Source organism: Ornithorhynchus anatinus, chromosome 1 (genome assembly GCF_004115215.2).
Source record: "Ornithorhynchus anatinus isolate Pmale09 chromosome 1, mOrnAna1.pri.v4, whole genome shotgun sequence".
In the NCBI taxonomy this organism is placed as follows: Eukaryota; Metazoa; Chordata; class Mammalia; order Monotremata; family Ornithorhynchidae; genus Ornithorhynchus; species Ornithorhynchus anatinus.
The window spans coordinates 19,525,425-19,549,602 of NC_041728.1; the positions used below are offsets into that span (position 1 = coordinate 19,525,425).

The window sequence follows — 24,178 nt, forward strand, 5'->3', positions numbered from 1 at the left end:
ATTACCGACTGCCCCAAATCCGATTAGGGCCTAACGGGGGCTATCCCACTTTAGAAGGTGGTGATAGCTGTGGGTCCTCTTGACTCACTGTTCTTTATTTAAGCACTTACTATGTGCCAAGCACTGTACAAGTTCTGGGGAAGAGTAAGAAGATAATCAGGCGGGGCTTGTGTACGTATCTCAGCCTTTATGTACACATCTTTAAATTATGTATTATAAATTATTCATTCCTATTAATGTCTGTCTCCCTCTCTAAATTGTAAGATCATTATGGGCAGAGAACATGTCTGCTAATTCTGTGGTACTCTCCCAAATGCTCTCCACTTAGTAAGCGCTCAGTAAATACCGTCTTGATCCCTGACCCCCACCGGAGTTGCAGTCTAAGTAGGAGGCAGAACAGGTCCCGAATCCCCATTGTTCGGATGAGGAAACTGAAGCACGGCGCGGTTAAGTAACTTGGCCGAGGTCACACAGCAGGCCAGGGGAGGAACTGGGATTAGAACCCAACTCGTTCCACCTAAGGAGAGGTGAGAGTAGCTCCGATAAGGAGAAGATGGTGGGGCCTGCTGAAGGGGGAGACAGTCTGGACACCCATGCTGGCCGGGCGGACGCTGAATGCGGTTGTGCCACGGGTTGGAGACCCAGGTTGGAAAGTGGCGGTTTAAGGCCTTTCCTCGAAACCTGGACTCTTAGTTTTAAGCAGCCTCGCTGACTGTTTGAAGGGTGAGATTGGAAATCAGAATGATCCAATCAAATTGTCGTACTGATCGTTAAAAGAATAAAGGTCAGAGTGATAAGAGCAAGCATTGCTCCCTAGGAATCAGTGCAGAATCTGAACAGTGACCGGCTGGTTGAAAGTCCAACCGAAAAGGGGGGGTGGAGATTTTTGCGGAACGATAACTGCAACAGATTTGACAGTGCCATGCTGTGTGCTGTGTGAAAACGAGGATGTTATGGGTATTTAGATACCGAATAAGCTTCTCTGAGGTGGATTTGTCAAAGCTGTGTGCTTATCCTCTCATAATCAACCCCAGTCGGGCTACCGGACCGGGTTCCCGGTCATTCCGTTTCTCCTTTTTGGCCTCCCAGAGCCTTCCCTGCATTTGTCCAGCCGTGGGTGCCGGCCTTTAAAACTTTCTCACGCCCCTCGCACAGCCAAATGCATCAAAATCTCATTAAATCATCCCCAAACCATCATTCCCATTCAAACAAGTTCTTCTCATTTTGTCTTATCAGTCCCATGTCTCCATAGGATATGAGAGAAGGTTTTTAAAAAGCAACGTTTAAAAGGTCCCAGGCATCATCCATACACAGCGGGGGTAAAAAGGAATTTAAAACTTACCACCAGTCGTATGCTATAATCATCTTCATAATTGTAGAATTTAAGCGCTTACTGTTGGTAAAACACTGTAGCTAAGCGCTGGAAGAGGTGAAAGACAATCAGGTCCCACATGGGGCTCATGGTCTAAGTGGGAGGGAGCACAGGTATTGAATCCCCATTTTGCAGATGAGGGAACTGAGGCACAGAGAAGTTAGGTGACTTGCCAAGGTCACACAGCAGGCGAGTGGGAGAGCCAGGGTAGAACCCAGGTCTTTTGACTCCCAGGCCCATGCTTCGGTCAAAATGTAGTTTCCTTATCACCCATGACACTTTGTCCACTTGTACCCCCCCAAAAAAACATTTAAAAATCACTCACTTAACGAGGGATCTGCATTCCTGACGGGTAAGCAGCACCAGGCAGGCACACGCAGCCTTTTCTTCAGACGTTGTACTACATCCCGTCCAAAATGTGTAACTGTGTCGTGAGGAACTGAGCGCAGGTGTCCGTAAAAGTTACTTAGTCTTAGGACTTCCTTCCTGTCCCTTTCCATCTGCTCTTCTGTGGTCTCCAACCCCGCCTTCTTCAGGCCCGTTCTGAAACATCTTGCCGCAGTGCCCTCTGCTTGGTCTTGGCTTTCCACTCCGTACTTTCTCCTCACCCACCTCCTCACTGGTTTCTTCAGGACCTTTATCGTTCGTTGGCCTTGCTCATTAATAATGCCCAGATCTAGAATCCGTTTCCTTAGAAAGCTATATTTTGCTTGTTCTTTAAAAAAAAAAAAAAAAACCTCACTTCATCTCTCCCTTGAATCATTTCCGGATGCCTTTCTTTAAAAGAGAAGGCCAGAGATCCTCTAGACTATAAACTCATTTTGTGTAGGGAATGCGTCTTATATTGTACTCTCCCAAGTGCTTAGCACAGTGCTCAATAATTGCAATTGACTGATGTAGTTTCTGGCCTCTGACTTCATATTTTCCACACATTCTGCCCCTTTCCACAGTGGCCATTTTGGGAAAAAAATGAATTTTTTTTTTGAAAGCAAGAACTGCCTTGTTGGCGAAGGAAGCTGATAATAGATGAAGCCGTGTAAATATGAGTGATTCGGTTTTTTTTCCTTTTGGTTTCAGCTTTTCAAACTTTATTCCTACATTTGGCGGTTCTTTTGTATTTGTCCTTGCTAGTCTGTCTCAGCATCCATCTTTTATAAAGTTTCTTTTGTTTTTCAGTTCCTCATATAAATCTTTAGCTTTCCAATTAGGCTTCCTTCTCTGTTTGCCATCTTTTTGTGCAACGAAATGTTTTTTTCTCTCTTGCCTTTGAAATGCTTTAACTGTGGTCTTGGGTAAATTTAAAGAAGAACGTCACAAAATGAAACTATTAAATTCCAGAATTGGTTACTAAAGGAAGGAGACGTATTAGAATCATCTTTAAGGAGATAATGGTTGCTGGCTTTTGAGGATGACCTGGGGGCGGTCTTGGAGGACTGGAAAAATTGTTTCTAGAGATTTCTTCCAGACCCATCCTAACAGCCTCAGTGGTAATATTCCCTTTTTCCCAAAGTTTGGCCTCCTCACCTACCCACGTGTCCCTCTTTTTTTCCCATGGCGCAGTGGATAGAGTACAGGCCCAGGAGTCAGAAGGTCATGGGTTCTAATGCCGGCTCCACCCCTTGTCTGCTGTGTGACCTTGGGCAAGTGACTTCACTGCTCTGTGCCTATTACCTCATCCATAAAATGGGGATTGAGACTGTGAGCCGCACGTGGGTGGACAGGGACTGTGTCCAACCCAGTGTACTTGTATCCACCCTAGTGCTTAGTACAGTTCTTGGCACTCAGGAAGCACTTACTATGATTGAAGCGGGGCATCCCGGGAGTTTTTGGTCAGCACCGATGTACCGGAAGTGGTTGATGGACCTGTAGTTAGATCAGATATGACATTTGGGGAAGCAGCGTGGCTCAGTGGAAAGAGCCTGGGCTTTGGAGTCAGAGATCATGGGTTCGACTCCTGGCTCTGCCACTTGTCAGCTGTGTGATGTGGGCAAGTCACTTAACTTCTCTGTGCCTCAGTGACCTCATGTGTAAAATGGGGATTAACTGTGAGCCTCCCATGGAACAGTCTGATGACCCTGTATCTCCCCCAGTGTTTAGAACAGTGCTCTGCACATAGTGCTTAACAAATACCAACATTATTATCATTCTTATTATTATTAGCCATATATTTGCCCGGAGCAAGGCGTGGTTCCATGTAGCCTGTTATCTAGGTCAAGATTTTGGAGTTCGAGTTCCTTCGAAGAGAGGATGGATTAAGAAATAACGCAGCAGTATTGAAACCGGGCAGAGTTAATATCAACAGTGGCAAAGACAGATCGTATTGCCAAAGTGTGAGGAGATTAGTATTAAATGAGAACTTAGATTGGGGAATGATTCTTGTCTAAGGGGAAAAAAGCGAGTGGTACGTTGGAAAAGACAGTGGACAGGGTGACACTGAAGATGGAATTTCTGTCAGATGGAAGCTAAATCTCTGTAATACTTGAAGTCAACATTGAAACAAAGAATTGAAGAAATCCTGAGTACTAGGAGTAAGCAGAGCGTTTGCTTTCTTTCTCCGTTGGTTGTAGTGCAGCCTCCCAATGAAACTTCTGTCTGGATAGATTGCCGTTAAGGAATTAGGGAGCATTCTTCCGAAGGCACGCATCTGTCTGGCTTGAACACGGTGCCACGTCAGCAGACGCCGTTGTGCTCGTGTGTGGCATCAGGCACAGGGTGAAGATCGCAGTGAGATTTCTCCTTAATCCAGGGTTCTTCAAAACTGCAGCCACTAGTTAAAGGAGAAGTAACATCTGTCTAAAGAACTCTTTTTGTTAAGACTGAGTGTTTGAATTGGAGTACAGTATAACACACCAAGTGTTTTTAATGTTTAAACAGAGGAAGTCAGACTTTACACTTTTGAAATTCAGAGAAGTGTTGAGAAAAGTAGAAAAACCTTAGCCAGACTATCTGTGCTGAGTGTACTCTAATTTAAGCTATTTTATTTTGGTTTCTTACCATTCCTCTTGCTGTATTCCTGAAGGCTTAGTGCATCTGTTCCCAGCCTGGCAACCCAGAAATAGTCGTTCAGTCGTATTTATTGAGCGCTAACTTTGTGCAGAGCACTGTACTAAACGTTTGGGAAGTACAGTTCGGCCCCAGATAGGCACAATCCCTACCCAACAACGGGCTCACAGCCTAGAAGGGGGAGACAGTAGTCCTCATTCTAGGAAACAAGTAGCTACCTGCAAAACTGCTTCTGCCAGCCTCCAGATTTTAACAATTATATGTCCCATTCAAAGGTGAAAGACAGTATTCTAAGCTTTACTTCTTGGTATTAATTTTTAAAAGAGGTAGTTGGGTAATACGACACTGTACTTTTAAAAAGGCTGCCAAAAAACCCGAAATCGGTTATAGCCGCCAAACTTGGATGGATAAGGGAATGTGTAACTTTACGTGATTGAGCAAGTTTATTTTTGAATTGTAAACCTGGGTTTTTAAATTAGACAATTCTGATCTGACTTTCTAAAGAGAAAGAAAGCCATCTTGGAGAATGCTGACCTAGTTTTACAAATGGGAAGAAAGTGACCCCAATAATTTTTTTACCCTTCAAGAAAGATTGTGAATAGTTAATAGGCAGAAAGGTTTTGTATAATATTTCAAAGAAAAAGGGAAATGTGTATGTGAGAGAGGGTTTGCAAGTTAAATGTCACTCTTCCATAATGTAGGATTTTTTAAATTATAAGGTTTTATTTGACCTTTTTGTATGTAACGAACTAAATTAAATGACTAAATTAAACAAAGCGATTGAATATTCACTGTTCCAGAAATGTAAACGTTAAATTTCCCCATACCTCATCTACGAATTTTTCTCCTAGTGTGCTGCATAGTGCTTTGCACATAAGCCCTGAAATACTGTTGTTCAATACAAAGACAGATGCATCATTTTCCATAAATGTCCGAGACACTGCCAGGCAGAGAATAGGCACTCGGTAAATATTTGTTGATGGAGGAGATAAAGCTCTGCTTTCTGTTGCCTGTGGTATTGAGAAGCAGCGTGGCTTAGTGGAAAGAGCCCGGGCTTGGGAGCCAGGGGATCTGCATTCTAATCCCACCTCCACCACTTGTCTGCTGTGTGACCTAGGGCAAGTCACTTAACTTCTCTGTGCCTCGACCTCATCTGTAAAATGGGGATTAAAACTGTGAGCCCCACGTGGGACAACCTGATTACCCTGCATCTGCCCCAGTGCTTAGAACAGTGCTCTGCACATAGTAAGTGCTTAACAAATACCATAATTATTATTATTCTCCTTGCCTCAGTTACCTCATCTGTAAAATGGGGATTAAGACTGTGAGCCCCATGTGGGATAACCTGATCACCTTGTATCCTCCCCAGCTTTGCACTTAGTAAGTGCTTAACAAATGCTATCGTTATTATTTTTGTCATATTAAATCCATAGTCATTCATTCAACAGTATTTATTGAGCACTTACTATGTGCAGAGCACTGTACTAAGCGCTTGGGATGTACAAATCGGCAACAGATAGAGACAGTCCCTGCCCTTTGACGGGCTTACGGTCTAATCGGGGGAGACGGACAGACAAGAACAATGGCAATAAATAGAGTCAAGGGGAAGAACATCTCATTAAAACAATAGCAAATAAATAGAATCAAGGTGATGTACATCTCATTAACAAAATAAATAGGGTAATGAAGATATATACAGTTGAGAAGACGAGTACAGTGCTGAGGGGATGGGACGGGAGGGGGGAGGAGCAGAGGGAAAGGGGGGAGAAGAGGGTTTAGCTGAGGAGAGGTGAAGGGGTGGGTAGAGGGAGCAGAGAGAAAAGGGGAGCTCAGTCTGGGAAGGCCTCTAAAGCACATATGCCCCAAAACATTTTTTTTTAATGTGTTCTTTATCCCTAGCCCTCATCCCTCCTCCGTTTCCCACGCTCTGTGGGCAAGTAGAATGTTCTCCCAGTGCTTCCACCATTTCAGAGGCCCGGAAGATGTGATTCCTGTCCTGACTCTGACTCAGAGGTTAGAATTAACTTATCCACCTGCCCTGGAATGTCTGTCCATGTGGTAACAAAGTGAGCCATAAATGGATTAGACCTACTGATAGGTGGACTCATAAATAATCCACGTGGGAAGAAAAAAATTTATTTTTTGCCCAAGTCTGCATTTGAGGAGCTCAGAGAAGCTCAGTGACTTCTACCGTAAGCCAGTGGTGGGGCCGGGATCAGAACGAGGACCCGGTGATTCGCTGTTCTATGCACTTTCCACTGCACCGTACAAATAGGGTATTTCTTATTCATTCAGTAGTATTTATCGAGCGCTTACTATGTGCTGAGCACTGTACTAAGCGCTCGGAATGTACAGTTCAGCAACAGATAGAGACAATCCCTGCCCACTGACGGGCTGGAATCGTTAGATGTGATGAAAACTTTTTCCCTCAGTTAAGTGCTTCCTCAGGGCAGAGCCCTGTACTAAGTGCTTAGAGGGGTACAGTAGAGTCAGTCAATACAATCCATACCCTCAAAGAGCTTTCAGTCTAGCTGGTGAAACATTAAAAGTGGAGGAAGCAGCAGAGTTTAAGGATATGTACTGAAGTGCTACTAGAATTGGAGAGGGAGCTGAGTATCCAACTGCTTAGTCGATGGGGAAGCTTTCAAGGGGTGGTAGGTGGAGATTTAGGGTAGGGAGATGAGAGCTTAACCAGGGAGAGCCTCCTGGAGGAGATGTGATTTTTATTTTATTTTTTTAGAAGGGCTTTGAAGGTGGGGAGAGTAGTGGTTTTCTAGGTGTGAAGAGGGAGGGAATTCCATCCAGGAAGGACCTCGTGAGCAAGAAGTCTCTGACAAGAGAGTAAGGTCTCTTGGGCAAGTCATTAAACTTCTCTGTGCCTCAGTTACCTCATCTGTAAAGTGGGGATAGAGACTGTTGAGTCCCATGTGAGATAGGGACTGTATTCAACCTGATTGCCTGGTATCTGCCCCAGCGCTTAGAGCAGTACTTAACAAATACCATAATTATTATTATTATTATTAACTTCCGGATGGGTCCTCACACTATTAGTTCATGCTTCTCATGGCTCCAAGCACTCTTCCCGAGAATAGCAGAATTTAGAATTAGAACTTCAGAATAGCATGAAAGTGATAGGACCTCTAATCTCAGCTCTGCCCTCTGCCTGCTCTGTGACCTTGGGCAAGTCACTTAACCTTTCTGCGCTTCAATTTCATCTGTAGAATGGGGATGAAATACCTATTCTAGTCTTACATAGACTGTGAGCCCAGTGAAGGATTAGCCCTTTGTTCAACCTGATTATTTTGTCCCTACCCCGGCGCTTAAAAAGTACTTAACAAATACCATTTTCTATTAAAAAAAAAAAAAGGCTTCTGGCTCTTTGTTTCCTAGGGGTTGGCAGTAGCCGGGCAGGGAGCAGCGGGGTTGAGGTGAAACCCCTTGGCATTCATGAAGTCTAGGTAAAGCACACGCTGCTCCAGTGAGTACACGTACTCATGTACCCAAACTTCGTCTGATCGGCCTGCAGGCGAACCGGTGTGGCACGAAGTAATTATAATAATAATAGTTGTGTTTACTAAGTGCCTACTATGTGCCAAGCACTCTTCCGGGAGGAAACAATATAAATAGATCGGACTCAGTCCCTGTCCCACGTGGGACAGGTAGTCTAAGAGGTAAGCAGTGCTAGATAAGATTAATATCATGCTGATAGTCAAAAGAATTAAGACCCCAAGTCAGAAGATTCCTGGCAGTGTCTACCATGTTTAATTCTCAGCAGCCCCTCCATAGAAATCAATTATAATGATGGCCGTGGGTTGACACCCTCCAATACATGTTCAGTTAGTATGAAAGGGCCTTATGGCCACCTCTCAGTTGTCTCCGTTAACATGGGAGACAAAGTCCCTTGTTAAGAAAAACTCGAGCTTCAGTGCATGTGAACACAAGCCATTTCTTCCAAAACCCTGCCGCGCTGTATTCAAACGGACCCATGTTGTCAGATGAGCGATCTGATTCCTTAGCCGTGTAGCCAAAAAGCCTAGCTAAATCAAGCATATGGCAAAACTCCAGATGGGTTAGTAGTACAACTGGTAACAGGTTCAGACAGGGTTTGTATAAAGTGGTTAGCACAACAAATCTAAAGGATGCCAACCTGTATATGGAATTCTGAGTATTTATCGTGCTTTTTATCATTGACACCTTCTGCACAGCACTCTAGTTGACAAGCAAGATATAAATCCAAGACAATCCCTGCACAAAAGGAGTTTAATAATGTTGGTATTTGTTAAGCGCTTACTATGTGCCGAGCACTGTTCTAAGCACTGGGGTAGACACAGGGGAATCAGGTTGTCCCACGTGGGGCTCACAGTCTTAATCCCCATTTTACAGATGAGGTAACTGAGGCACCGAGAAGTTAAGTGACTTGCCCAAAGTCACACAGCTGACAAGTGGTAGAGCCGGGGTTCGAACCCATGACCTCTGACTCCAAAGCCCGTGCTCTTTCCAGTGAGCCACGCTGCTTCTATAACGTTTATAGAAGCAGTTTATATATATAGAAGCAGTTATAAGAGTTTATAACGTAGGGTTAGCTAATGATCTTGGGAAAGCTGGTTAGAAACCTGTGAAGAGAGAAAAAAGAATTGCTTGCCATGAAGAATTGCTATCACCTTCCTATAGCCAAGTTCTAATGTTCACAGCCCAGCGGCGGGGGGGGGGGGGGTCTGTGGAAAACCCCATCCCGCAAAATCTGATGAGGATTTTTGTGTATTTGCAAAATGTGGGAGAAAAACTTCACAAACTCTGTGTCGTGTTTTAAAAAGATTATGTCACAGGTAAGTTTCTTATTATCAGTGCTTTTAGTACTAGTAGGGAGAGGTGGTTAAGCGGCAGATTCCCACAAAGCACTTGCATTATTGATTCTGGGCACTGGGCTTTTGTTATTCTAAAAAACCTGGAGAGACCATAGTCTTTTAATTTTTCAAATGAGAAATAATGGTAACCAACTTACCTAAAAACTCAGATTTCCGTAGGCTGCATGTTATGTGTCAGTAATGAATGATATGGCCACGTTCTGCGTTTAATTTTCCCTGTTGCTGTTGACAAAAATACCCTGATTAATTGATGACTGAAAACCTGCAGGAGACTCAGAATGTCTTGTAACAATGGCCTAGAAATGCAAAAGGAGGCTAATATCAGGTTGAGTATATTTCACTGTTGGAAACTGCATAATGCAGAGTCTTCATTTGTCAGCCCTTGGGACTTCATGCACAGTTATGAGGAAGAAGGTAAATAACCTTTATAGAGCTAACTGCTTACTGTCTACCAGGGTTCAGGTTTATGTGAAAGTGAAACAGATTTCAGGCTTGACCGGAGTAGCTTGTAGCAAGGTTTTTCGATGGGTGGTATAACAAACACATTTTTAATCTAAATTTAAGGCTCCTCTTGCTAGCTATACATTTTTGCTGTTTCCAGTGATGTTTTAATATCTCATTTAAAGAGCTATTTAAAATAGAACGGGAGAGTGAAATATTATCTTTCATTTTTTCCCCGAGTACTCTGTGTTTTTATTATGATCTATGTGATGTACTTCCAAAATTTTTCAACATTTGTATGTGAGGCTCATTAAATTTTAAAATATAATAATAGTGATATAAATCGGGGTATTTATTGAGCACTTACTATGGGCAGAGTACTGTACTAAGCACTTGGGAGAGTACAGTTCCCTGCCTATAATGAGCTTGTAGTCTAGAGGAGGAGAGATATTAAGTGCTTACTCTGTGTAAAGCACCAGGGAAAAAAATACACAGATGAGAATTAGACACAGTTCCTGGCCCTCCAAGGTCTCCCAATAAGGTGGAGAGGGCTTTGGCCGTAGAAACACTAGGAACACTGAAGTAATGCAAACCCAAAATATAAAAGGAGACAAAGCTTAGATTCCAAGAAGTCCAGTGACAAAGGAGCCGAATGAGGACCTTGGGGTCCTGCCACCAAGGGCCATCCAAACCCAGTCATATTCAAGTCTTTCCCAGCCTTAAAAACCTTGTAGAAGCTGCATGTTTCCACAACTAAATCCCCCGTGACCTCACGTGCGCAGAGCCTTTTGGGAAGGAGGGTGGGGTTCCCCACAATTTTGCTTGGCAGTCCGGAGGGAAGAGAGACAAAGAATTTCAGGTAGGGTAGAGAACACCCGGCCGACCACTGGTTGCCATCTCTTTGCTGCTCCCTTAATAGGAGTGAGTACTGGGGGAGGGACGGGGAGAGGAGCTCTAAGTGGTCTGTCTCCGTGGCCCAGGTGTGTTCAGCGCATCTTCAGCAGCCCCCATAATTTGGCATAAGGAAGAAACTTTTGTCAATACCTACTCCCTGTCCTGTGCTTTGTTTTCAAAAATACATTCTCTTCTCCATCAGCAACCTTTTAGGCTGTGCCATTTATTGTGCCTATCAGGTTATGAATGAAAGGTAAATAGGAATTATCTTTCAAGAGTATCAGCGTATTAGAAGTACCTTTCCCCCATGGTATTGGTATTTGGTAATGGTTAAGCATTTGTTATGTGTCGGGCACTATATTAAACACTGGGGTAGCTACAAGCTAATCATGGTTGGATACAGTCCATGTCCCACGTGGAGCTCACAGTCTTAATCCACATTTTACAGATTAGAGAACTGAGGCACAGAGAAGCGAAGTGACTCGCCCAAGGTCACATAACCAACAAGTGTTGGAGGTGGGATTACCCAGGTCCTCCGACTCCAAGGCCGGGCTCTTTCCACTAGGCAATGCTGCGCCTCAAAGAGATGTCAGAAGTGGGATTGGAACCCACACCTCTGTGTGGCGATCGGAACCCCCAACAAAGGGAGGACGGAGCTTTAGGTTGGTGCCGTAGACCACTTGGCCATCGTGACTCTGTTAATTGTCATGCTTGCCATTCTCTGCTTCAGTAAATTTTGAGTCTTTTCCCATTCCAGTATATCGAGTACAAATATTATTACTGCACTCTCTCCAACACTTAGAACAGTGCTCTTCCCAGAGTAGGGGCTCGATAAGTACTTTTGGTTGACAGACCATACCCATCATTTCATCATTTTTGGCTTTATTTAGACTAGACTTCTGATGTGTGTTTTGAAATGTGCGCCAGAGTGTAAATGCAAATGAACTCAGGTATTCAGTGCTGTTTTTGGGGATCAACAACCTGGGTACTTTTCTTCATTATCTTCCAAAAGATTTCATTTTTCAAACTTACCAATTTACCGATTTCACATTATACAGGTTGAAAACTGTCTAGGTTAGAAAACATTCTTCATGTTGTCTTTTTGGAGTATACATTTGTCTCACCTTTTATTCTTTTTAAAACCTGTTAAGGCTTGAGACAGCATTGTTCTATCTTGTTAAAAGACCTGAAATGTTGTGTCGTCAGAAGGATCGCTGTCATCTGCCTTTCTTTTCCTTTGTTTTCCCCCCACCTCAGAAAACCCTCTTTATCCTTTCAACTGTAAGCATTATTAACCTTTTCCATCCTTAGAAATTATTTGGGGGGCCAGTGGAATTGTCATGGTCTGGAGGCACTACAGTGCTCTCTGCTGTGAAGACAATGATCTACAAAAAATAAAAAGGTCCTATGGCAGACCTGCTTGCAAATAGGGGTTGCTGCTGGCCATGCTATTTTTAAAACAGGCTTTTTTGTTTCTTTAGGGAGATTAAACCATATAGCTAGTGAAAAACACCTTGTTCCAAGCGAATAAAATACCCCGTTCAACTGGCCCAGGGCAGAAAGCCCCTCTTAAATAAAAAAAAGTTCCTTTATTCAGTGTACTGGTGCTTTGGTTAAAGGAGTTGCTAAATTTTGAGCCCAGACCAGGAGTTCCTGCAGAAGATTATGATCACTTATTTGTCATGAAAAATAATTTATTCTCTCCTAGGTGCAGTCATTACGCAAAATGGCCCAATCCTTCTTTCAGGGATGTATTTCACTGGGATGTTGTCACAGATGAGCCATTTAATAATATTAATTTTATAATTTAAATACCATTTAATGACCACTCTGGAAGAATGAAGAAAATAGATACTGTCCCGAGTTTACATATGGAGAAACTGAAGCATGGAGCAGGACCCCGTGTGTCCTAAATTGGGGACGGGGGGTAGAGAGGGAGAACTTAAAGAGCCCGACTCCAACGGACTTTGAGGAATTTGGGTCTGAGATGCCCAAATGCCCCAAAAAGCTTAAAGATTTGCCTTTAATAGTGCCGCCATTTCAAAGGAGCACAGTCCATTTAAATGAGTGCTGTTGCCTGGGCCTATTTGTGCAGCCTGGTCTCAACCCAATTCTGATAAGCCGCAGCAGCAGCTAATAGACTCACACTGTTTAGGGGATCTTGGCTTTGGCTTATGTCAACAGAAATAAAGACCAAAAGCAAAAAAAAAAAAAAGAATGACATTTAAAATTCCATTTACCCCTTTCCTTCCCTTTTCCTTTATCTTCCTGTCAGACAGTGGAGGGGTCAGGGCAGCCTTTTAGGTCGAATGCTAGTCCAACCGGGCTCTTCAGGCTCAAGAGGACCTTGAAATAGTGGAAGCCATAAATAGGGTCGGGTGCTTCCAACTCTAGTGTTCCATTCAAACCCCATGATTGTGGGTCTCCGCCTGTAGATCCAAATTCAGACTCAAAATTCATTTCATTGAAAATATGCCACGCTGAAATCATCATAAAAATTGTCTGCATCACACCAAGTACGTTGAGTCGTTTAAGGTGGCTGAACTTTCCCTCGCTTTTCCCATTGCCTCTTAAATTTCAGATTTCGAGTGGTTTAAACTCTCCCCCAGTGTGTGAGAGAAGACAAAATGAATTATATACTCCTAAATTTTCCTTAACCGAATTAGCACTGGCCCTTTAAATGCGAATATTGGCGTATTTAACACCTAATAGGAAACAGGAGAACTGTAGTTCTTAATAGGTTAAACATTGTGACTTTGTTTTTGGTTTTTTTTAAAAAATAGTTAAATTCAGTTCACGAAGTTAGTCTAATTATTGTAATAAACAAATCACAAAACCTCGCTAGCAAATGTCTAACATGAAATTAAACTCCTCTGAGATTGAGAGACCAAAGGACCACAGAGGTTGCAACTGTTTTCAACTGAGACCTAAATGGTGTAGCAATTCAGGAAAATTAGTAGCTGTCAGGCTTTTTCATAGATAATGACTAATGATGCCTGCTGAGGGACTTAAAGAAATCACAATTGAAGGTCTGCTTTCCTTCCATCTAATTCTGCAGTTACACAAAAGGTGCTATGGTTTGTAGACAAATAGCAGTGAGTTGGGGGGCTATGTCCAGAAAGCCCACAGAGAAAAAGGTAAAATATTTCTTCAGAAACCAAATGTACCATGTTTTCTAGCTGAATATTTAACTTTTCCACCACTGTCTTAAATTTTTAATCTTAAAAGATTTTCTCTAGGCATTTATGTTCGTATGCACTTCATACTGAGACGCCTCACCCTCCTCACCAGCTGATTCTATCCAGCTTCCCACTCCAAGAAAAGTAAAAATAGGGAGATTATTGTTGCATTTGAGAATGTGTGTCAAATTTATTAGTACTTCTCAAGTGTTGCGAATTTGGTAACCACATGAATCAATCAATCAATTGTATTTGAGAGTTTACTGTGTGCAGGGCAGTATACTAAGTGCTTGGGAGAGTAAAACACAACATTCCCTGCCTTCAACCAGCTTAAAGTCTGGAGAGAAGACTCATTTACACAATAAATGTCGTAACTATTTTGCTGATAGATATTGAGAAGCAGCGTGGCTTAGTGGAAAGAGCACGGGCTTGGGAGTCAGAGGATGTGGGTTCTAATCCCACTCCGCCACTTGTCTGCTGTGTGACCTTGGGCAAGTCACGTAACTTCTCTATGCCTCAGTTACCTCTTCTGTAAAATGGGGATTAAGACTGTGTGCCCCACAAGGTACAACCTGATTACCTTGTAACTAACTCCATGCATAGAACAGTGTTTGGCACATAGTAAGTGCTTAACAAATGCCATTATTATTATTATTATGATCCCTACATATTTACGTAGGTATCCTGCAACAGCTTACAAAAATCCATTAGGGATAGCTCCAGCTCAAAAAAATTGACCATGCAGGATTTTTACAGTTATTTAGAATATTCACTGATTTTTCACTTACATACCTACACATTTTCCTGTAGTATATTTTAAACTTTTTATAAAAATAAACTCTTTGGCCTAAAACTATACTATTTCATTTCTGAGCAAGAGCAAAATGTGATTTGAAAAGTATTGTAATTTATTTTCAGGTTGGCTTAAAATTACCTTGTCATAGTGAGGATTTGAGGAGAATATAATTTCTTTTAACAACTTTCACTACCTGTTATGATTTTTGCCGCTGTTTTGATCTTTTTCTTCATTTTTTCTTCCTCTGATCACATCTGTCTCCCCCTCTAGACTGTGAGCCTGTTGTGGGCAGGGAATGTATCTGTTATATTGTACTCTCCCAAGCACTTAATACAGTACTTTGCCCACAGTAAGCACTCAATAAATATGATTGAGTGAATGAATGAATTTTCTTTCTGCAAATTCCAATTAAATTATCTCTTTGAAGTGATACATGTATTTCCTCTCAATCTGGCTTTGTAATTAATGACATTTTTGTAGATCAATTGAAAACAGGTGCAAGTGACCATTATACGTGGGACACAAGCAGTGGTTCTTAATTTTTTTTCATTCTGTCATTTCCTCATGGCCGTAATCAATCGATCAACAGTATTTACTGAGTGTTTACTGTGTGCAGAGCAATATTCTAAGTGCTTGGGAAAGGTCAGTACAGTAGAGTTGGTAGACATGTTGACTGGCCATGAGGAACTTAACAGTCTAGAGGGAAAGGCAGACATTAAAATAAATTAAACATGTATATGTAAGAGATGAAGTAATAAGGGGTGAACTTTAAGTGCTTAAAGGATACAGATCCAATGTAAAAAGGAGTAGGGAAAATGAGGGCTTAGTTGGGGAAGTCCTCTTGGAAGAGATGTGATTTTAATAAGGGTTTGGAGGTGGGAAAAGTCAGCTATGAAGGGAAAGCAGTTTCAGAACAGGAAGGACATGGCAAGGGATTTGGCGGAGAGAGACAAATTTGAGGTACAGTGAGTAGGCTGGCGTTAACAATAATAATAATAATAATGTAGGTATTTGTTAAGCGCTTACTATGTGCAGAGCACTTTTCTAAGCTCTGGAGTAGATACAGCGTAATCAGGTTGCCCCACATGAGGCTCGCAGTCTTCATCCCCATTTTACAGATGAGGTAACTGAGGCACAGAGAAGTTAAGTGACTTGCCCACAGTCACACAGCTGACAAGTGGCAGAGCCTGGATCTGAACCCATGACCTCTGACTCCCAAACCCGGGCATTAAAGGAGGGAAGTGAGAGGGCTGGGTTGAAGTAGGAAATCAGTGCATCCCTCTCTCCACTGTCTATCCCTCATTCCCCGAAAATGCCCTTAGTTTTATTTTCTTGGCAACCCAGCAAATCCCAAAGGCTGGAAGGGACTAAATGCAAAAGGAGAAAGATGGATGCTGTGGAGGAGCCAGAAACCTGCCACCATCAAACGGCTTTTGAGCTCTTTGCAGCTCCAGACTCCACCGTCCTCTCAGATTTCCTAGGTGAAGGTCAATTATTCCTTAGTCTCGTCTTAAGCCGTCGAGTCATCTTCAACCCATAGCGAAACCGTGGACACATCTCCCCCAGAATGCCCCGCTTCCATCTGCAGTCGCTCTGGTAGTAGATCCATAGAGTTTTCTTGGTTAAAATAAGGAAGTGGTTTACCATTGGCCTCCTTCTGCACAGTAAATTTGAGAGTCTTCGCCCTTGATTCTCTCCCAGGCCGCTGCTGCCCAGCAAAGGTGAGTTTCGACTTGTAGCAAATTGCCTGCCACTCGCTAACCACTGCCCAAGCTAACAATGGAATGGATATGCCTCCGCCTGACTCCCTCCCTTAGTCGAGACTGGTAGAGTACTGGGAACTCTCCAGGTGTGACCCTGAGAAGTTATTCCTTAAACTGCTGATTCAATTAATTATTTAAGGTGCTTCTTTTTCCCCCAAGTCCATGAAAGCTATACTTAATTTGCTTCGATCTTAAAAATGAAGAGGTGTCCCCAAAATACAGAATAAAATGATTTAGCCAGAGATGAAAAGGATTGCTAAGTGAGTAGTAATTGAATGAGTTTGTGCCCCTTTCGGGGTAAGATTCGGCTCTGTGATCAGCATCTACTTAATGTATTTGCCCAGTGGAGAAAAAAGTGTTGCTAAATGGACTGCAAGTTTTCAGATTCTTTTTCTTCTATGAGGGCAAGTAGCAGGTAAAGAGGTGAAAATTAAGGACAGGTATTTCAAGAAGATTAATGTTATTAGAGATAAAATTCATTTTTTCTTTTTTTTTTAGTCTGCCATCTTCAACTTTCAAAGTCTACTGACAGTAATCTTGCTGCTCATATGTACCTGTGCTTATATCCGATCCTTGGCCCCCAGCCTACTGGATAAAAATAAGACGGGGTATGTTTCTATTGTCTAATCACTGTAACTCGCCCTCACTGATGCTCAGTTTATAAATATTTCTCATTTTGTAATTAAAGCTTTGGAGCTGTTTCATTTTGGTTTTGTATTCCTATTTTTCTCACTCTATTTTAAAAGTAAAAATGTTTCTGACATTTAAGGGCACCTTACTCCAAAGGGATAGATTTGACAAATGAACCTGGGATCTTACAGTTAAAAAGCCTTTGTAAATCTTCCCTTCTAGCCCATTGTACTGATTTATGACTTCCAAAGGTGCTCCTTGACCAAGTTCTTATAGAAACCTCAAGCTTACAAATGGAGAAAGGACTTTAGGTCACTTTTCCTTTTGGATCACATTTTATCTTCTGTATACTGAGTATCGCACGTATTTATGGAACCCTTAAAGTAGATTGTATTTTAATTTATTTCTCTATTGGTACAAGATTGTGCTCTCTACAAAGTTAACCTGAAATCCAGCTTCTCTACAAAAGCCTCACACAGTGCACCTTTGAAGGGACTGTGAAGTAAAATACAATGTACAGTACAGATCGAGATTTAAATGTCACTTTTCATCTGTTAGAAACTTCATGGTTCCAAGAATCATGCCCATGGAAAAAACTTCATCCCATCAAATAACTAAATCCAACTTTTGCAAACTTATAAAGGGAAATATTTCTCCCCACTCATCTACTAAATCATTGATTGGCTCTTTATCCAACAAAGAAAGTTGAACTGAGATTTTTTTTCACATGGGAATCCCCTTTTACCCGTTCGGAGTTGCTGACAACTGTTATGAAAAGAGATGCAGAGCATGAGAACAGATCTCACAGTCAATCGATTAATAGTATTGAGCATCTGCTGTGTGCTGAGCATTTTGCTGAATGTTTGGAGTGGGCAATAGAAGAGGAAGGTACTCTCTCTATCCACCAGGAGCCTTTGTGCAGTTTGTCAAAATAAAGTTTATCCATTTGCTGAATATAAAATCAACCTCTACTAAAAAGATGTATGATTACTTACTATTTATGTGAGGATTTCTTTTGACCTCATGTATATAAGAAGAGATGTTAATTCACTGGAAGTGTGAGATGTTTTTTGTGTTGCTAATGGAGGGTGTAACAGGAAATTATGTATATAAAGTAAGGAGTTCCAGTATTAATTTTTATCAATTTCAAATTCTAAAACTGATATTCACATAGACTATATGTTCTTTAACCTGGAGCTGTTTCCCTAATGCCAAATGATATCAACCGCAGTGGTCCCCGCTATTACTCCAGGGCCCATAGTTTTAAAGGATGCAGCTGAGAATTGACAAATTAGAATTTGTTTTATTTTCATTCAAGACATGTTAGAGTTTTTCATGTTGGGTAATTATGGTTTTTTAAATTATTTTCATGGTATTTGTTAAGCGCTTACTGTGTGCCAGGGACTCTACTGAGCACTGGGGAATACCCAAAATAATGAAGTTGGACACAGTCCCTGTCCCATATCGGGATCATAATCTAAATAGGAGGGAGTAAGATTTAATGTCCATTTTACAAATGAGGTAACTGAGGTATAGAGAAGTTAAGGTCACACAGCAGACAAGTGGTGGAGCCAGATTTAACCCAGGTCCCCTGACTCCCAGACCCATGCTCTTCTGCACCAGATATTGCATCTATCAAGTGACGCTAGCAGCAAAAATATAGTGGTTCTTTGTCTACGTGTTCTTCACAGTAACAGGTTCCTGATATCACTCTTAATAGGAACATATGTTGATAGGTATACCTAGTAACTAAATAGCACAATTGGGGGATATTTTTCATCAGCTGTTGGTTTAATTGTGTTTTTGATGAAATGGTATTGTGATAGTTACAAGGATTTATGTGGATATAAAAACGTTAGGTGGGTTGATGAGCCATCGAGTCCCCATCCTCTTATATTTTTATACTTAAGAAACTCTGAAAATACATAGTACACTGTTCTTGTTGTTGAATTACCAAATTCTTGTTGATTTCTATTCCCCCACATTTCAAAGGGGGTAGTGCATTAAATATAATTTATATTCACTCTTTTACTATGGGTAATTGCATATCAGATTCAATTTTCCCATTTTAGAAAGAGTTTGTTCAGTCTGCAAATGGCGTAAGGGTAAGGTGTGAAAATCACTATTTCTTTATCATATTTGCCCTACAACCTGATGTGCATGGTCTTTGCACATCGAAATTATGGAAGCAGGGTAGTTTGAAAAGGAGAACTGTATATTTTTGCTTCCAAGAATCTTATTTTCTAAGTCAGATCTCAGGTGGTGATTACCCCCTATACCACTTGTTCTTGACTTAATTTAAAACAAGACTTACTAGCTATGGCTAATGTAAAAAAGTAGTTAGCTATAAAATCCCATTTTAATATTTTTTGAAAAGTTAAAAATTGAATTATTTCGTTGTTGGAAAACTGTTCACTAAGTTCCTTATTTTGGAATTATATGTCATTTATAAAGATACATTCTGAACAGCACAATTCATAAAGTATAAATGAATCATCACCCAGATGTCTTTCATCTTTTAAGGAAGAAATCTGAACAGATTTTGAAGTGATAGTTGAGTGATGTATGGACCATTAAGCCGTGCAGGGCTATGTCATGTTCAAGACCTTTGTTCTTTCATTACTCTAATAAAACGATCATACCCACCAACATCATTTCCGCTTACATTTTTGTCCAGTTCATTTCGAATTAAGAAAAACGTTTTTCTTTGCAGTTAGAAATTTATTTTTTACACTTGGGTGGTGGAAGAGGTAGTTGTATACCCCCCGATTAGACTGTAAGCCCGTCAAACGGCAGGGACTGTCTCTATCTGTTGCCGACTTGTTCATCCCAAGCGCTTAGTACAGTGCTCTGCACATAGTAAGTGCTCAATAAATACTGTTGAATGAATGAGTATAGAATTTTATTGCATCAGTATTTTCATTTTCTTTAGCCACTCAAATGGTGTCATTCATTGGCCACCTCAATAGTTAAACAAGAAGGCTTGATATACATTTCTTCTCTAAATTTTATATCAATACTGTAAAATATCAAACCATAGCCTGACATAAAAACAAGCCCAGCTCAGTCTTTTTCCCTGAATATTTCATTTATAGATATATACATTTTAGTTGTTGTTTAAGGAAAATAAGGATCTTATTGACCTGTCCTTATCCATTTGTTTTACATACCAGTACTTCCCAACTTGTTGGAAACCTCAGCCTTCATACATCTTTTCAGGGCATGTTGTGTTTTAAGTTAATGGTAGGTAGGAACATGCAATCATAGCCGAAAATAATTTCACAAAAGTTTATTAAACTCTGAAGAGGTATCCTTTCTGAATGTTTATTTACAAATAACATCATTTCCCACATTTGGAATATTGGTTTTGAATAATAAATAGTTATTGCAATATGTATATATTCTACAAATGTAAGGGTGGACCAAAATTAATTTTCCTGAAATAGAATCAATGCTGTATATTCCAGGGGGTTTTGCACAAGCAATTTTATCATTACTTGACATAGTAATTTAAAGTCAGCAAATACTGGGATCGGAGTTCATGGTTTAGGGTGAATTAGGTTTAGAGCTCCATTCGATAGATGAATAAAGATGTGTCTTCATTCTTAAAGACGTCAAATCGGAAATCTTTAGATACTATAGTTTTCTAAACATTGATTTTGTTTAAATCCATGCTCCAGAGGAATCGAAGCGATCTTCAGTTAGGTTTAACGAGGTTACCGTTCCCAATCGATCAGCGGCATTTATTGAGCACTTACCCTTGTTTAATGCAGAGAACTGTACGAAACACTTGGGATAATACAATACGAATAGAGTCGGTGGGCACGATCTCTGCCTTCAAGGAGACAGACATTAAAGTAAATTACAGATAGGGGAAGCAGCAAAGTGTAGAGATTTGTACATGAGTGGGGTGAGTATCAAAGTTCTGAAGAGGCGCAGACTGAAGACACTGAAGGAAGTGGTGATAAGGTAGAAAAATGAGAAGAGTCAGGGAAGGCTTCTTGGAGGAGGTATTTTTTGTTTATTTGCTATAAGATCGGTCTGCAACACCACATCTTCCATGTTATTTGCATGAGATGGCAGTCTTGCTTTATGCATAATTGGGGCCAGGCATGAGGTTCCAAAGATGAATGGCTAGGGTGTGCTACGAAGAAAGAAATTTGATGGCTTGTAATATAACAACCATTGAGAAGCAGCCATTTCAGAAGCAACATGGCCTAGTGGAAAGAGGCGGACCTAGGAGTCAGAGGCCCTCAGTTCTGATTCAGCTCTCTCACTTATCTCCTCTCCTTGTACAAGTCACTTCTGTGTGTCCCTCAGTTACCTCTTCTGTAAAATGGGGATTAAGATTGAATGCTCCACATGGGACTGTGCCCAACCTGATTAGCTTGTATCCCTCCCAGTGCCTGGCACATAGTAAGTGGTTAACAAATACCCCCCCAAAAAAATTCTGACTTAACAGTAATTACAATCTTGACCTTTTTTTTTCCCCCAGAGTTTTGGGTGTGTTTTGGAAGTGTGCCAGAATTGGTAAGTTTCTCTTTTCTTTTCCCCCTGCTATCAGTAAATCAATATTATTTATTATGCAGAACACTGTATGAAGCATTGGTAGAATACAACCATGTTGGTAGGCATCCCTATCCTCAAGGAAACTTGCAATCTAGCAGGTGAAACTAAAATAAATTGCAAGTTAGGGACAAGCACTAGAGTTTAAGGATTTGTAAATGAGTGCTATAATGAAGAAATGGGATGAGTTACCCAAGTATTTAGTGGGGAAAGACTCAATTCCGTGGTGACATGGACACATTGAAGTGACAGTAGGGAGGAAATAGAAATGGTAGGGGGAGGGTCAGAGCTGAGTCAGGAAGGGTCTTCTGGGGAAGATGTGATTTTTAGAAGGGCTTTGAAGAAGGAGAGGTCAGTGGTCTGCTTGATGTGAAGAGTGGAGGCAGTTCCAGACAGGAGGGGGGGCCTGAACTAGAAACTCAGGGAGGTACAGAGAATAGGTTTCTGTTAAAAGAGCGAAACATGTGGGTTGAATTGTAGAAGTAGGAAAGCAAAGATAAGCTGGGAGGAGAGCTGATTGCGGCCTTAAATCCGATGTGCACGAGTTTTCTACCTGTGTGGAGGCATGGACACCCATTCTCCCCCTTTAGCTATAAGCTCTAATAACCCATTTTTATATTAAGCACCTTAAAGTGCAAGTTTTTCTGATCTCTTCTTTTGTGCACAAGCTGGCAGGTCTTCACAAAGATCTTTGCCTATAGGGATGTAAAACTAGGCCGAATAAAGTACAGAAATTATAGCTCATTGGCCGGGTAATAAAAATGGAAAGCCTAATATCTTCAATAAATCTGGAAGAAAACATGGTGCTATATTTGAGGTGACTTAATCGCCCAGTCCGCTTTCTCAATCAATTAATGGTATTTTTTGAGAGCTTACTGGTCTGTAAGTTCACTGTGGGAAGAGAATGTGTCTGCTAATTCTGTTGAATTGTACTTCCCCAAGCGCTTACTACAGTGCTCTGCACATAGTAAGTGATCAATAAATATGATCGATCAATTGCATAACACTGTATTTAGTGCTTGGGAGCCTAGAGTACAACAAATTCGCTCCTCATAAGGAGCTTAAAGTCTACAGGGGGAAATGGATATTAAAATAAATGATAGATTTGAACTTAAGTGCTGTGGGACTTACCAAGGGGTGAATACCAAGTCCTTAAAGGGTACAGATTCAAATGCATAAGAAGCACAGAAGGGAGAGGGAGTAGGGGAAATGAGGGTTTATTGAAGAAAGACCTCTCGGAGATGCGATTTTAATAAGGCTTTGAAAGTGGGGAGATTAGTGGTCTGTCAGATATGATAGAGGTGGGATTTCTAACCAGAGAGAGGATGAGGGCAAGGGGTCAGACAAGATCGAGGTAAAGGGAGTATGTTGGTATTAGACAACGTGAATGGGCTGGGTTGTAGTAGGAAATCAGTTAGGGTAGGAGGGCGCAAAGAGATTGACTGCTTTAAAGCCAGTAGTAAGGAGTTTCTGTATGATGCGGAGGGTGGTGAGCGACCCCTGGAAGTTCCTGAGGAATGGGGGAATATGGCTGAACTTGTTTTGGAAAAATGGGCAGCAGAGCAAAGAATGGACTGGAATGGCAAGAGACAGGAGACGTTGAGGTCAGTGAGGAGGCTGATGCAGTTGTCGAGGCAGGATGCTGTAACTGCTTGGATCAGCGTGGTTCATGGGTATTTCTAGGTCAAAACACCTTGCTAAGTGCTCGAAATAAAATAATCATATCTAGACACTGTGCCATATCAGTATCTGTCCATAATGTTCCATTCATACGGTTAGGTGGGTTTAAGTCAATGTTCATTTTTTAAAAAAACTTACATCACCAAATTTGGGGGTAAGAATTCACCTCTAAATTGTACTATCTTTTCCCAAAAATGGACAAGAAAAAAATTCATTTCCAGTCCCACTAGTTAAAATAGCAGCATACCATATGGATTACTGTAGCTGAAGATGCTTTCTCTTAAACACACTTGTTCCCGAAACTCAGAAACTTTGATGGCAAATCTCCACATTTTCAAAGAGCAGTTACTCCTAAATTTTTCAGATATCTCCTACAAGAAACAGTTGCCATAATGCTCATATGGCAGACACTGTTATCTAGCATATGGTTTATTAAAACTCAAACAACCAAGAAAATTAATATTGTCTGCAATTTTCCATCTGTTTGAAATTAATTTGTAAGGAAGTCCTCCTCCTACTTCAATTCAGGGAATTACAATTTACATGTGGGTTTTATTTTCCTGTCCTTAATTCTTTTAAAGGAGATTATCATTTGCCAGAACCCACTATCCTTTTACTTGAATGGGGTAAATGTGTTACCACTTGGCTGGTTTTAAAGTCCACAAACCAGTGAATGTGAAACAGTTGTTGCCATGTGATGTGTCAAGCGATAAGGTGATTCGTGTTGTGCCTTTCCCTATTAAGCACACATCCTTTTTCATGGATGTAGTCTCTGTCATGATAAAAGGATATTTGGTTAAGAAAACAGCATATCAATATCACTAGTCTCTAAGCCATTTCAACCAGAAAAACTTCATGTTATCACATAATGGACAATTTATATCTGTAATCGGTAGCATTCTTGAAGTTTGAGATATACTTACTGCTGTATAGTTTCTTGAAGACAGAACAGAAAAATTGCTGTGAAAACCCTAAAGTCCCAAAAGGCA

The 24,178-nt window shown here is 41.2% G+C and overlaps 2 protein-coding genes across 2 annotated transcripts in view; one reads left to right on the plus strand and one right to left on the minus strand.

Annotated features, from left to right (window-relative positions):
- Nucleotides 1–1,716, minus strand: part of XRCC4 (X-ray repair cross complementing 4) — a 245,006-nt gene extending 243,290 nt beyond the window's left edge. Inside the window, exon 1 of the mRNA XM_029060796.2 lies at nt 1,698–1,716. The gene's annotated coding sequence lies outside the window, so the exon portion shown is untranslated. The remainder of the gene's footprint in view (nt 1–1,697) is intronic.
- TMEM167A (transmembrane protein 167A) overlaps nt 1–24,178 on the plus strand; it is a 33,949-nt gene that overhangs the window by 8,023 nt on the left and 1,748 nt on the right. Inside the window, exons 2-3 of the mRNA XM_029060815.1 lie at nt 16,812–16,921; nt 21,439–21,473. Coding sequence (XP_028916648.1) covers nt 16,812–16,921; nt 21,439–21,473 — 145 coding nt within the window. The remainder of the gene's footprint in view (nt 1–16,811; nt 16,922–21,438; nt 21,474–24,178) is intronic.